This window comes from Salvia hispanica, chromosome 3, assembly GCF_029641045.1.
Source record: "Salvia hispanica isolate PSC_SH4W2 chromosome 3, Shi_PSC_v1, whole genome shotgun sequence".
Lineage (NCBI taxonomy): Eukaryota > Viridiplantae > Streptophyta > Magnoliopsida > Lamiales > Lamiaceae > Salvia > Salvia hispanica.
The window spans coordinates 28,636,106-28,650,580 of record NC_142694.1 but is presented as its reverse complement, the minus strand read 5'-3'; the positions used below and the strand labels follow the sequence as shown (position 1 = coordinate 28,650,580).

Here is a 14,475-nt window from a genome sequence, read left to right as displayed (position 1 = left end):
GGTTAAAGTTGTTTTTTAATCATTATGACCATTTTTATCTTTGTTATATCAATTTGAATAATTTTATTTATTTAAAGAATTGGATAGTTTCAGTTTTATATATATATCAACTCAAAGTATATATACGAATAATGATCCTCATATACTTTGTAAAAAATGAAGTACTAGTACATTAAAAAAGTGAGGTTACGAAACTTAAAATCAAAGGTAGCTGGAAATATAGGACAAAAAATGGAGGTACAGGCTTATAAATAAAATAAAATGAGTTTGAATAAAGTTAAAATAAAAAAAAGATTAGAATAGTTAATTGATGGGGGTAGCTAAGGACAAAGACAGTAATAAAATGGAATTTGAAGAGAGTCATTTGGAGAAATTGGAAAGCTCCAACCACTCTGCTTAGGCACGACTGGGCACATACATGCGTTGAAATTTGTGTGCATTCCATTCGGTTGAGAGGTGCTCTCCTTATTTTAACATCTCATTCTCATCTCTCTCTCTTCCTCTTTCTTCTTCTTCTTCTTCGTAATCCCTAATTTTCACTCAGTAGCTGATGATGATGATGATCTCGATCATCGATGCGATGTAAATTCTGATCAATTCCTCATTCCGCATTATTCATCAATTTTTTTGATTGCTTAGTTATTTATGAGGACGCCGTCGTTCGGGAGCAGCAGCCGCTCCTTCGACGCGGCGGAATGCTCGCGCGAGCCGCCTCTCTTCGGCGGCGCAATGCTACCGGTCTACCTCAACGACCTCAGCCGCAACATCGCCGGCGAGGAGATGGTCGAGGTCACGCTCGAGCTCGACGACAACTCCGTCGTCCTCTGCAGCGTCGCCCCCGCCAATGCCTCCTCCTCCGCTGGCGACGACGACCAGGCCGGCGGATTCCTCGCGCGGAGCACGTCGGCGGCGTCGCGGCTGCGGCGGATGTTCTCGTGGCGGAGGACGCCGTCGGAGAGGACGTCCACGTCGGACGCCGCCGAGGACCAGCACCACCAGGCGGCGGTGGTGACGGCGCGTGAGATGATGAAGATGAAGGCGAAGATGATGCGGAACAAATCCACCGCGCAGAGAGCCCTCGGCGGCCTCCGATTCATCAGCCGCAGCACCGGCGGCGAATCTCACCCCGACATGCTCTGGAAGCTCGTCGAGGCCAGATTCGCCGTCCTCGCCGTCGACGGCCTGCTCTCCCGCCACGATTTCGGCGAATGCATAGGTAAATAAAATTCAAACAAAATTGAACACTCAATTGGCATCGATTTCGGAAATCCGATCCCTAATTGTTTGAAATTAGGGATGGGAGACTCGAAGGAGTTCGCGTTGGGGGTTTTCGACGCACTGGCGCGGCGGCGGAGGCTCAAAACCGGCAAAATCACCAAGGCGGAGCTCCATGATTTTTGGCTCCAAATTTCCGACGGCAGTTTCGACGCGCGCCTCCAAATTTTCTTTGATATGTTAGCATCAACAACCGCTCTTTTTTTACTTCTATTAATTTAAATATTCAATTCTCACCGTTGATTTGCCCCTGATTTATACTCCTAGAGATTGAACGGTCCGGATTAGTGCTTTAATTTTTGAGGTTTCTCTTTTCTATCACTTGCGTTTAGTTTAATTTTCTTGTTAGTCCAAAATGTCTAATCCTATTTTAGGTCACTCATCTTTCTTTGTTTTCTTGTCAAAACCACTTCTTTTCACTTTTCTTTTTAACATTTATTCCATTACTCTAAACACGTACCAAATCACTACCAAACATTAAAATTTCGGGAATATGAATTGATGAGTAATTTACTAAATCGACTTTTAGAATCGACAATCTTTGTCAGAATACTTCTACTAGATGATATGAACTGTTGCACACTTTTTCTCTCCTAAAATAAATTGGTTCGATTTTTTACTTTTTTTCAGATTTTGGAGATTAATTTCTATTTTAGGGCTTGTAGTTATAATCAGACTTTTGTCTATTGATGAAACATGATTTTGATTGTTGGCACAGGGCTGACATAAATGGAGATGGAAAAATCACTAGGGACGAAGTACAAGAGGTAAGAAATATAGGTAAAAAGTGTTATATATATACATCCTCAATTTTAAATTGTGTTATTTCTTTTAACTCATGTGTTTTTTCTGCTCACCTAATTCGAGATCGACAGCAATATTCTTGTGTTAATTTCTTTCTTTATTTAAAAAAAATGTTGGAGAAAGTCATGAAAATGCTAATATGAGTTTAATTTATGTTTTGACCTAAACCAGCTAATAATGCTGAGTGCTTCTGCAAATAAGCTGTCCAATTTCAAGGAACGTGCCAACGAATACGCCTCTTTAATAATGGAAGAGCTTGACCCTGAATGCCTCGGCTACATTGAGGTACCCATCATTGCCTTACTTCATAAAAATAATATTAATGTTTAGAATAATATGTTTACGAAATTAGCCACGTAAATCATAGTGGTTGCATAATCCATCGTTAGATAACGAAACCAGAGAAGAAAAGGCGATGACGCAATAAAAAGTCATTAACTTTTAATTAAGTCTATAATCAGTTGAAATGTACCCATCATTGCTATACTAACCTAATCAAAGTTAGTCTATACATTTGCCTTTTCAATTTGACACTTAATGATATTAACAATAATTTCACTTTGGGTCAACTGAATTTTATTAATATCACTTACCAGACAACATTCTACTCCTTAATTAAGATACAACTCACCCACCAACCCCCTAAAATAAGGAAAACAAAAAAAAAAAAAAACTTGCTTTCATCATAACTAGATATGTAGTCTACATTTATAATTAAAGAAGTAGATAAAATTTCTTATACTCTTTCGTCTAGGGCCCTATGTGGTGAGTCATCTCATGGGAAAAATGGTGTGTTTCAGTTATGGCAGTTGGAGACACTTCTCCTACAAAGGGACAACTACATGAACTACAGTAGGCCTTTGAGCACAACAAGTGTGGGATGGAGCCAGAATTTCAGCAGCGTGGTGATGAACAAGTTCTTGTCGGTGTTGCTGGATAACTGGCAAAGAGCCTTGCTTCTGCTGGTATGGGTTTGCGCCATGGCCGGGCTCTTCACGTGGAAGTTCCTCCAGTACCGGCAGAAGGCCGCGTTTCAGGTGATGGGCAATTGCCTCACCACAGCCAAAGGAGCCGCCGAGACGCTCAAGCTCAACATGGCCCTCATCCTCCTTCCAGTTTGCCGCAACATACTCACATGGCTGCGTTCCACCAGAGCAAGATTAGTTATTCCTTTCGACGACAACATTAATTTCCACAAGGTAGACACCCCGTCCTCAATATGTGTCTCACTTTGACCAGCACATGTTTTAGTAAATAAAGAGGAAAGTGGATAAAAAAAGTTAGTGAAATGAAGTATGACAATTATTAAGGGACGGAAGGAGTAGCATTTAAATAGATTAATCGGAAGATAAAACAAATGGGTGCTCATCTGCAGATAATTGCGTCGGCTATCGCGATTGCGGTGGTAGTCCATGCGGGAGTGCATATAACGTGCGATTTCCCCCGCATTGCTAGATCTTCTCCTGAGAGGTTCGCGCTTATTGCTCCCGATTTTAAGGATGGCCAGCCTACCTACAGCGGCCTCTTGAGAGGTGTCATCGGCACGACTGGGATCTCTATGGTGGTGCTGATGATGCTAGCCTTCACATTGGCCACACGGAGATTTAGGAGAAACGGAGTGAAGTTGCCTCCTCCGTTTAACAGAGTAACCGGGTTTAATGCATTCTGGTACTCGCACCACCTCCTCGGCCTCGTCTATGTCCTGCTTTTGATTCATGGCTCGTTCTTATTCCTCGTTCATCGCTGGTACCAAAAAACAGTAAGACTGGGATATGCATTTTTATAAATCACTTCACTCTAATATTGTTCTACAAAGACTATTTGTTAGCACTAATGTTATCATTTTGGTTTGCATGTAACAGACATGGATGTATATTTCAGTTCCGCTGATTCTTTACATAGCAGAGAGAAGTTTGAGAACCTGCAGATCAGAACATTATGCAGTTAGGATTCTCAAGGTAATCTCGATTGCAATATGACTCGTAAAATAAACAGTTGTGCAGAGTAACAAAATGACAACAGAGAAATGAAATAAATTATGAGCATGACAAAATAGAACATTTTACATGCTTGTTTTTGGACTTTATAGGTTTCTGTACTTCCAGGAGGTGTCTTCAGCTTGGTGATGACAAAACCGAACGGCTTCAAATATAAGAGCGGCCAATATATTTTCCTTCAGTGTCCGGCAATCTCCTCCTTCGAGTGGTGAGCACCACCATCACATATCATACACGTTTTCAGGGGCGGACACAAATTTTTTTTATTGTATGAATATAGTATATTCCTTTCAAAGTCGATCGTGATAAAATAATAATTATAGTATGATTTTTGTGCAGGCATCCGTTTTCGCTTACTTCAGCACCAGGTGACAATTATCTGAGCGTTCATATCCGGACAGTTGGTGATTGGACTAAAGAACTGAAGCGAGTGTTCACTGAGGATAATAGCTCGACGTGTGTGATTGGTCGTGCTAAATTTGGATCGATGGGAAACGTTGATCAAACAGGGTAAGCTTTTCTTGTTCATTTTATGTTTGAGTATTATTGAATGATCAAAACATTTAACCTAACCTGGTGCAGCCTGCCTAAATTGCTGGTTGATGGGCCTTATGGAGCACCCGCGCAGGAATACCAGAACTACGATGTGCTGCTGCTCGTTGGCCTGGGAATTGGCGCCACCCCTTTCATAAGCATCCTCAGGGATCTCTTGAACAATACCAGGCTTGAAGATCAAGTGGTACGCGAAGCGGATTTTAATTTTAATTTTATTCTAGCATTATTGATAGTCAGAAATATCTTATTTAAGCTCAACAAAATGTTTTTGGACTTGTAAGTTGCAACACTATTGATAAATATTAGTTTCCTGTTGATTTTTTTTAGGACTCTAACACGGAGGCCAGCCGGTCGGATGACAGCTCGAACAGCTTTGCCTCCTCGTACGACACATCTGGCGGGAGGAAGAAGTCGCAGAAGACGAGGAATGCGCATTTCTACTGGGTGACTAGGGAGCCTGGATCGTTTGAGTGGTTCAAGGGGGTGATGAGTGAGGTTGCGGAGATGGACCATAAGGTACTCCTCCTCCTCCTCCTCCTCCTCCTCCTCCTCCTTCTTAGTTATGTTAATGGTTGATATTTAACAGGGCCAAATCGAGATGCACAACTACCTAACAAGTGTGTATGAAGAGGGCGATGCACGGTCGACTCTCATCACGATGGTGCAGGCTCTCAACCACGCTAAACACGGAGTCGACATCCTATCCGGAACTCGAGTACTAATTTTTGTGTCCCCATGTTATTTTAAAATTAAAAATAATTTTACTATAACAAATCATAGTTTGTCTTATCTATTTTCTCTATTAAACGGCCCCTTATAATTTCACGTTGCAGGTTATAACACATTTTGCAAGGCCTAATTGGAGAGAGGTGTTCCACAAAGTAGCTGCGAAGCATCCATGTTCGACAGTTGGTAAATGCCTCGTCTCTCACTATTATCTTGTCTAACGAATCGAACGCCACCTAAACTGACTGGTGACGTGCAGGTGTATTCTACTGCGGTATGCCTATTTTAGCGAAGGAGCTGAAGAAGCTATCGCAAGAATTGAGTTACAAGACATCCACAAGGTTTGAGTTTCATAAGGAATACTTCTGAAGCAAAGAAGATATATCACGCGCGATTTGTAATTACTCATGTTCAACGGGGGCATATATATAAATATATACACATATACGCATACACGCATTATAAATTCATTTTTAAAAATGTAAATGAATCAAAGAAGTCATTATACGAATAGAATAGAGAAATTCCGATTATTGAAAAAGTAGAGATTTCTTTCGGAAGCAGGAACAATGGTGAAGCATTGGATGTATGCATAAAAAGAAATGTAAAAAATGTATTTTTCGTAGATTTATTTTGATCTCATGGAGCAGCAAACAATACATTAGACTAAATAAATTTAGTTTGCCTGGTTTTGTTGTGTAATAAATTAGCACGCATAAAACGATTATTGATTTATGGCATGTTTGTAAGGGTGATAACTCATCTAGGGATGCAAATTCATGAAAAAAAAAATGTTATAGATTTCCATCCCTAGATGAATTATCACTCCTACCAAACATGGCCTTAGAATATACGTATCTTGCAACCGTGACTACAAAAAAAAGTTCGCATTTTAGTAATGGAATGTGTGATAGACGAAATAGTCACTAATATTGCGACAACCTAACAAGGAGGTCATGGCGGATCCATAACTATGAATATCAATTGGGGCAATTTGCTCGGGTTTGAGCCAATTCTATTGGGATGTTGGGCTATTCGGTTACATACTATTCACGTTTTAATTTTTCCGTAGTTAAAGAAATTAAATAAACTGCAATGGCCCTGAAGAAAGATTACTTAATTTAAAGATATAAATTCTAAATTAAAAATGAAATTGAAAGTGATTTTGAATTAAATTGAAAGTGAATTATTGTATATGAATTCACGAAGGTAATTTCAAAAGTTTTTAAAAATATGCACCCTATCGACCATGCTCAACCTAGCCTAATCCACTTACAGTATGGTCCAACGGGTTGCAACATAGATGTTGGCCACACCAGACTGCCATCGAGACATGGTGTGGGACCTCCACGGTGGTCCTGCCCCCTCCGCCCTCCCTACAATGCACAGGACCAAATTGGACTGCCATTTCCATGGTCTGATCTGTTTGAGGTACCGAATGTGAATGCTCTGAGGGCTTTGGGCTTGAGTACAATTGTTCCCAAATTCCCATACAATCCATGAGGCTGGACCAGACAACTTTTTGATGGAATAGTTAAATATAGACCAAAATATATTGTTTAGGACTAGAAGCTATTACACTTAAGGTGTAGAACCAATTTTTTTTTTACAAATATAGAAAATTAGTTTTGAACTTTAGTCAATAATATATAAGCCTCACATTCTCATTCTCATTTACATTTCAAACTCAATTTCCTACAATTCCTTGTGACATCGAGACCTTTAAGTATCTCCTGCAAATGCAATGCATGGAAAAACGGGTTAATTCTATTTTTGTTCTAGGATACAATAGCCATTCCAAATTAATACTGGACTTTATTTAGCTTCCCAGTTTGGGAAAGACGCATGAGGATCATGCGTCTTCCGTTAATGAAACGCATCAGATTCATGCGTTTTAGGGTAAGACGCATGACCATCGTGCGTCTTTTAATTTTTTAATTTTTTTATTGAAAGACGCATGACCCTCATGCGTCTTTCCCTAAGACGCATAAGGGTCATGCGTCTCTATTTTGAACATAAATCGCGATAGACAGAGGCAGAATACCATTCTGCGAAAGATGAGAGAAAAAAAGGAGTCAGCGCGATTTTGAGCCAATTTCCGGCGATTTCGTTAATTTTGTCGGGCAATTTCTTCCATCTTGTAGTTATATTTAGGTAAGTTTATCTCTTACTCTTAATTATTGAATAATATTGTTAGATTAGGTTGGTTTTCCCTGATTTATTAAATTAGGGTTCATAGGAAAAAAATTGTCCCTAATTTTTGTATTTGTTATATTTTCTTATGCAGAAATCATGCAAATATTTGTGAGTTTGTATTGGGGTGGTAAAATAGTTCAACTTCCACACTTGGGTATTTGTTATGATCCACCTCGGGCGAGAGGCTTCATTATATTGAATTCGTGCGTTTCGTATTCTGAATTAGTTGCAATGATATGTGGTGCAATGAGAATAGATATGAATCAACACGTCATTCAAATATCATGGAGACATTGTCTAGTCTTTGCATCCACTATGAGTTATATATGTACTGAGATTTACACTGATCAAAGTGTGGAGTTTATGTTAAACGATGCTCAAAATTCTACTCGTTGTATTGAATTGTTTGTTGAGTATTCACCTGTGAGAAGTTCAGAAATCACACCAGGTGTTGATTATGGCGTTGTTGATTGTGGTATTGGATTATCGGCGAGGGTTGAACATGTGAGCTCTGATCGTGATATGAGTGTTGCAGATGCTGTTAATGTTGGTGTTGGAATAAATAACGACTTAGATGTTGCAGATACCCTTGATGATAATACTCGCATTGTACGAGATAATGATGAACCATTGTCGCCAGTAACATCTGAGGCAGATGCCAGTCTAAGTGAGGATTCTCTTGGTGATGCTTCTGATGATGAGATAGTAGTTTGTAAACCCGTTGTGCAAGGTGAACAACCACTTCCAAAATACGTTCCCAAGGGGATGAAATTCTTTCGCAGCTTACCAAGTGGTCCTTCTGAGGTACCTGATGAAGTTGGTAATGAACACAGCAACATGTACTGGGATGAGAGACATCCATATCGGATTGGTATGGGAACAAAATTTGACTCCAAGCTGCATGTGAAGACGGCTATGACTATGTGGAGTTTGTAGCATCAAAGACAGTTTAAGGTCGTTGAGAGCAAGTTAAGAAGGTGGCATGCCGTATGCAAATTTCCAGCAGGAACGACAGAAGATGGGATAGCTATTATCAGCGAGACCGACGCTGAAAAAGCGAATGAATGTTCGTGGGAAGTCTCTGTTACACAAAGGGCTCATGATGATCTTTGGGAAATTAGGAAGTGGGTGAGACGGCATACTTGTGAAGGTCATCGTGTGAATAGAGGACATGCTAACTTTTCATCAGCGATGATTGCTCTGTGTATACGACATCAAATACAATAAAATGTTTCTTTCAAGGCCTCGAACATAAAAACCTATATTCATGAAAGATTCAATGTGGTGATCAGTTACAAGAAGGCATGGTATGCACGGAGAAAGGCTTTAGAGATTGTCTGTGGTGGATGGGAGGAATCATTCAGACAGTTACCAAGCTACATGCTTGAACTGCAGTCACAGAATCCAAGCACAATTGTTGAGTGGAAGCACAACGAGTTGTTGAGTCACGGAGGTAAAAAGGTGTTCAGTTATGTCTTTTGGGCATTTGGAGCTGCTATACATGCTTTTCAGCTGGCCCAACCGGTTTTAACAATTGACGGGACTCACCTCCGAGGAAGATTTAAAGGTAAATTGCTTGTTGCTTGTGGTGTTGATGCTAACAAAAAATGCTTACCTATTGCATATGCCGTTGTTGATGAGGAAACTGGCGACAGTTGGACATGGTTCTTGAAACATGTAAGAATTCATGTGGTGAAATACCAGAGGGAGGTGTGCATCATATCGGATAGGCATAAAGGAATTTTCAAGGCTATGGATTCTGATGAATGGAAAAAGGAGCCAAAATGTCACCACAAATTTTGTTTGATCCATGTGAGGAAAAATATCTTGCAGAAGTGCAAGGGTCCTGCTGGGAAATGCATGGTGTGGGCATTGGGTGCTACAACTCAAGAGCGTAAATATAAGAGAAGACGGCGTGCACTGCATGAGGAAACCCTGATGCGATACGACAGCTGAATAGGGCCGAAAAAGAAAATTGGTCTCTTTGTTACGATGATGGACTTAGATGTGGGGTTACCTCAACAAACATGTCGGAGTGCTACAACAATGTTTTGAGGGGTGTAAGAGAGTTGCCAATTAGAGCTTTGATTGATCTCACATTTTGGAGAACAGTGGAATGGTGGGCACAAAAGAAGACAAAAATACAGCACACCGAAGGTCGGTTAACACCGTGGGCGAGGGACAAACTTGCTGAGAATGATGCCAAGGGGCAAAAACATCACATTTTTGTACTTGACCGAGGATTAGGACATTACCAAATTCGAAGTTAGGCACGGTTAGAAGATGGGAAGCCAAAGGGCAACAATGTACAGAAGGTGCAGTTTGAAGATTCTAAGTGCACTTGTGGGAAGTGGCAGACGTGGAGAGTTCCTTGCTCACATGCTTGTGCAGTTGCTAGAGATAGAGGTATCGCTATGTTTGAGCTCATATCTACAAAATTCCACAAATCTACATGGGAAGCACAGTATTCTAGTCCTCATCCATGGGATGCACCAAGACACGAAGATTATTGGGCTAAATCTGGATGGAAATTGGACATCACCCCTGAGCAGTTGCTTCCTCGAAGGCGTGGCCGTGGTAGAAAGAAGAGGATACCTAATCAAATGGATGTCCGCGAGGAAGGTGAACCGAAAGCTCCCCGCCGTTGCAGGAATTGTGGGCAAGAGGGACACGACCGAAGAAATTGCTCAGTCGGTCGTGTTATGTAGTTTCTAGCAGCCTATATGCACAAGTAAGTTCTTATAATATTTCTTGCTTTAAGTAGATAATAATGCTGACATAAAAACTATTTTCTTGCAGTGTCTTGAAGAAATGAAGGTTTATGCTGCTATGTGTGTCACAGTGTGTATTTATGTATTTATTTTCTATAATTGTGAACTTTTGTAGACAAATTCCAGAAAACAGGGTCAAAAAAACTGCAGTAGCGTTATTAGTGTTGGACTACTTTTTCTATAATTGTGAACTACTTTTTTTTTTGTTTTTTTCTCACTATACCAAATCATATTAGTATTTCCTTAATTAATATGATTAGCTTATTTCCATCATAAAAAAGTATTCAATTAAACTATAACTAATCTCTACCATAAGCAACTTGATGTTGTGCTGTTTATTTTTAAAACCACGTAATATGATGATTTTTATTTTTAAAAAATTTGGCAAGAATTCATCTTAATATATAACACCATAAACCTGTTAATCACGTAACAAAACAACAATATATAATGAAAAACAAGTTCAAGAAAAAACCAATATAAAGTTTAAAAAAAAAAGACAGAAGTACACAAAATATATATAACATTACATCCTTCCATAAAGAGCTACTTATACGACGATGGTGTGTATTTCGACGGTTCAATCTCCTTGTTCTTCCTGGATGAAAATCTCTTCATCACTTTGGAAGTATGAATCGACTGATGCTCGGGCTCCACTCCATTGCGGCTCATTTTGGCTTTGTGAGTATGGGCGACGACTCCAATCAGGCTCAGGTTGGCTTGGGGAATAGAGGGGACGCCCCCACTGTGATTGCGACTCCTGGCTTGGATAGAAAGACCATTGAGGTGGGTCATACTCTGGATTCATAGGCTCTGGTTGCACATAATCCCACTGCTGCTGCGACATCCTTATCTGTTTTGTGTTACCGTGCCCACCAGTTCGAGCACCCCCCACTCTATGACTTCGACGTGGTGGAATGTCTTGTGGTTCAAAAGGCATGACCACATCGCGGTGTTGGGAAGATGGGTACTCCATGACATCGGCGTGGTTCGTTGACTGAAGGACATGCCTAGCGATTTCACGAAATCGTCGTATTCTTGGGTCTATTTCTTGTTCAGTAGTCATATGCCAAATCTCCTGAAAACCCTCAACCTAGATAAAAAAAAATCATACAAATATCAATACGTATATAACAAATGAAAGCATATAGTTTAATATCACAAACTTACAAATAATCTCATCAACGAAGCCGACTCGTTCATCCCAGCAGTTGTCTGTACCCCCCCAGGTTGAGTAAGGTACGTCACTGTAATCCTGTTATACCACGCCATATATCCCGGATTCGATGGGATGTTTATGGACATCATCGCAGCATCTACGGTTGCCTGGAACCTTTCATACCTCATGTCCCACTCCCCAATGAAGAACTGATGCATCTTTTCTCAATCAGTACCCTTCTTACCACGCCGATCATTTGTAAATGATCGGCGTTTTTGAGCATCCTATCTATGGATTGAGGAATCCCCTGGTATCGATTAAATTGTCTGCGCACTCGTCCAGCCTCATGCGCCTCGACATACGACCAACATACCAAATAAGTGTCGCACATATAGCACTCATTCACATCATTGCAGTAGTCTGACAATATGCGATCCACATATGGTGTCCATACAAACTACAAAAAAACCAGCGCAAATTAACTTCATAATAAATTCATACATTAAGTAATCAAAAGAGAAAGTCACCTGGCCAGGTTTAATCAAGGATATTTGATCACGGTAATGCTCCACCGAATATCTAGGAGCATTTCCTATCTGAGTAGTTCCTTTCCACCTATAAATAAAATTGGTGTAAAAAAAAAACTCAAGATGCATAAACAAATAAATGTTTAAATATATCACCTGGCGCCACATGGCGTATACGGCTCGTGCACAGGCGCTACTACGAATGACGGCCTCAATGTAGGCATTCTTTCCCACGCCCAAAGCTGCAGAAGAATCATGGGCCCGCCCAACTCTTTCCTCTTGTCCATGGAAGCCTCACACATATAATGATACAAGTACGATAAAGCTGCACTTCCCCAACTAATATTTATCACATCGTCTTGATCCTCAAATGCATTTAGCCACATGAAAGGAACCTTACACCCAGTAGTGTCTGGTAGAATCAGTCCTCCTAACAAGATTAAGGCATGGATACGTGCCCTTTGGATGTAGACATAAGGAGGCAGGTCATCACCCAAAGGTATCCTTGTTTGGTTGATCAGAGCGGTCATCAGCATACCGTCTTGCTTTGTCTCTGATGCTGCATCGGGTATCCATCCCAACAAATCTCGGCACTTGCTGGGCCAATCAGTATATCTGGTATGATGGTCACGGCCTGTGAAAACACGACCGTCCGCTCTCAAGCCCCACATGACTTGCACATCTTCTAGGGTGATTGTCGCCTCTCCAACCGGTAGATGGAAAGTATGTGTCTCCGGCCTCCAACGCTCAATCAAAGCAGTTATAAGCTCGTTGTCGACCTTCATCGACTTTCCACATTCGATCACGCCTCCAAAACCAAACATGTTAAGCCAATGCCTCACATTGGCATGAATATCCACATCCCATGTCTTACTTTCCGTCCGGCGAACTTTGAAAATATGTGATGTGCCTTCCGTCAGTAGTTTATTTGATATGTGTTGTTTCTGAAGATATAGAACTGACGGATCTTCAGGTCCATATAAAAATTGCCCTCTAGAACTTGAAGTTGCCATCTAATCCTACAAGATTTTCACAAAACAATAATTACAAACAAATAATTCACAAAACAATAATTACAAACAAATAATTCACAAAACAATAACTACAAGATATCATTCTAGTGTGCCTGTTTAATACAGTTGCTCCAATAATAGACAAACTTTAATAGAACTTTATCTCATACTATGCAACTGAAGGCATAATGGTTAGGGGCCTAATGATGGTTAGGGGCCTATCCCACAAATAAATTAAGAATCCACCCAATTTAACAACCCAATGTAAGATGAATTTCTCACATTAATTTCTAAATTCAACAATCATTCTTCACTAATTCGATGAATTTCACAACTTCAATAATTGGATAAATTTCACAAACATATAGAATCAATTGCTTGCATATCATCAACAAAAACCCGTTACAATTAACAAAACAGCAAATTATCAGACTAATTGAACAATTTCATCAAAAACCCTAATTTACAAAATCACCTAAAACCAAAACAAAAAAGCCAATAACCAACCAATAAGTGAAGAATGTTGAAGGGTTGAAGAAAACTTACCGAAATAAAACGAAAAATTGGAAGAAGTCGCCGGAAATCGCCAAGAATCGCCGCTGCCGTTTTTTTCCACGCTGTGCGTTCTGCGTCTGAGTTCTGGATGTGCGTCTAAATTCAAATTAAAGACGCATGTGCGTTATGCGTCTTACCTATAGACGCATAAGCGTCATGCGTCTTTTAAAAAAAAATTAAAAAATTGATAAACGCATGATTGTTATGCGTCTTTGGTTAAAACGCGTAACCCTGATGCGTTTCATTATAGAAAGACGCATGACGGACATGCGTTTCTCCCAAACTGGGAAGCTAAAAAAAACGCAGTATTAAGATGGAATGAGCAATGTATCCTAGAACAAAAATAGAATTAACCCATGGAAAAACACACAAAGGAGCAAGCAGATTAGAGTTAAAATTGTTGTTCATCTCTTTGATTCTAAAATCAAAACTAGCCAAAATTATCAAGATTCATGCCTCCTGGTTGAACAATATTAAGATGATCATCAATAGGCTCTTTTTTTTAATATATAAACACATACTTTATGGCGGTGTTCGGTTTTCTAGATAAAATAATACGAAGATACAATCTAGGATTGGGTTGTGAGATTATTCTAGTCATAGGGGAGTTAGCTATGACTAATTAGTCGGTATCCCATGATTATTCATATAGGATTGAATTGTGGAATTCAATCTCATGAATCAAACACACTAAATATTTAATTTGGAAACAATCTTGCAAACTGACTGTACGTATGCTGAAGAAGCTTGTTTTTGTTTTGTGATGTTACTGAATTAACAATGCTATGTTCCAGGTGTGACATAATCATCAGTTTAGGAGTGATGTTTGCTTTTAGATTAGAGATGATTAACGCTTATAGCTATTAATGGTTGTTTTTGAGTCCTATTTAAATGCTT

General features: G+C 39.9%; 2 protein-coding genes and 1 pseudogene across 2 annotated transcripts; 2 read left to right on the top strand and 1 right to left on the bottom strand.

Annotated features, from left to right (window-relative positions):
• The first annotated feature begins 485 nt into the window (after positions 1-485).
• LOC125216398 (Riboflavin synthase-like superfamily protein) lies at positions 486-5,994 on the top strand. The gene is made up of 14 exons (XM_048118099.2): positions 486-1,216; positions 1,295-1,454; positions 1,994-2,042; positions 2,251-2,364; positions 2,880-3,278; positions 3,455-3,838; positions 3,942-4,037; positions 4,169-4,284; positions 4,416-4,586; positions 4,659-4,815; positions 4,959-5,147; positions 5,218-5,346; positions 5,465-5,543; positions 5,617-5,994. The coding sequence occupies exons 1-14, from the start codon at positions 646-648 to the stop codon at positions 5,724-5,726; spliced, it is 2,724 nt and encodes a 907-aa protein (XP_047974056.1). The 5' UTR covers positions 486-645; the 3' UTR covers positions 5,727-5,994.
• A 1,655-nt stretch (positions 5,995-7,649) lies between these two features.
• Positions 7,650-10,261, top strand: LOC125209616 (uncharacterized; annotated as a pseudogene).
• Positions 10,262-10,904: 643 nt separating this feature from the next.
• LOC148930513 (uncharacterized) lies at positions 10,905-11,671 on the bottom strand. Its single transcript, XM_089066500.1, has 2 exons — positions 11,495-11,671; positions 10,905-11,417 (listed from the first exon to the last, which is right to left on the bottom strand). The coding sequence occupies exons 1-2, from the start codon at positions 11,669-11,671 to the stop codon at positions 10,905-10,907; spliced, it is 690 nt and encodes a 229-aa protein (XP_088922626.1).
• Between the last annotated feature and the right edge of the window lie 2,804 nt (positions 11,672-14,475).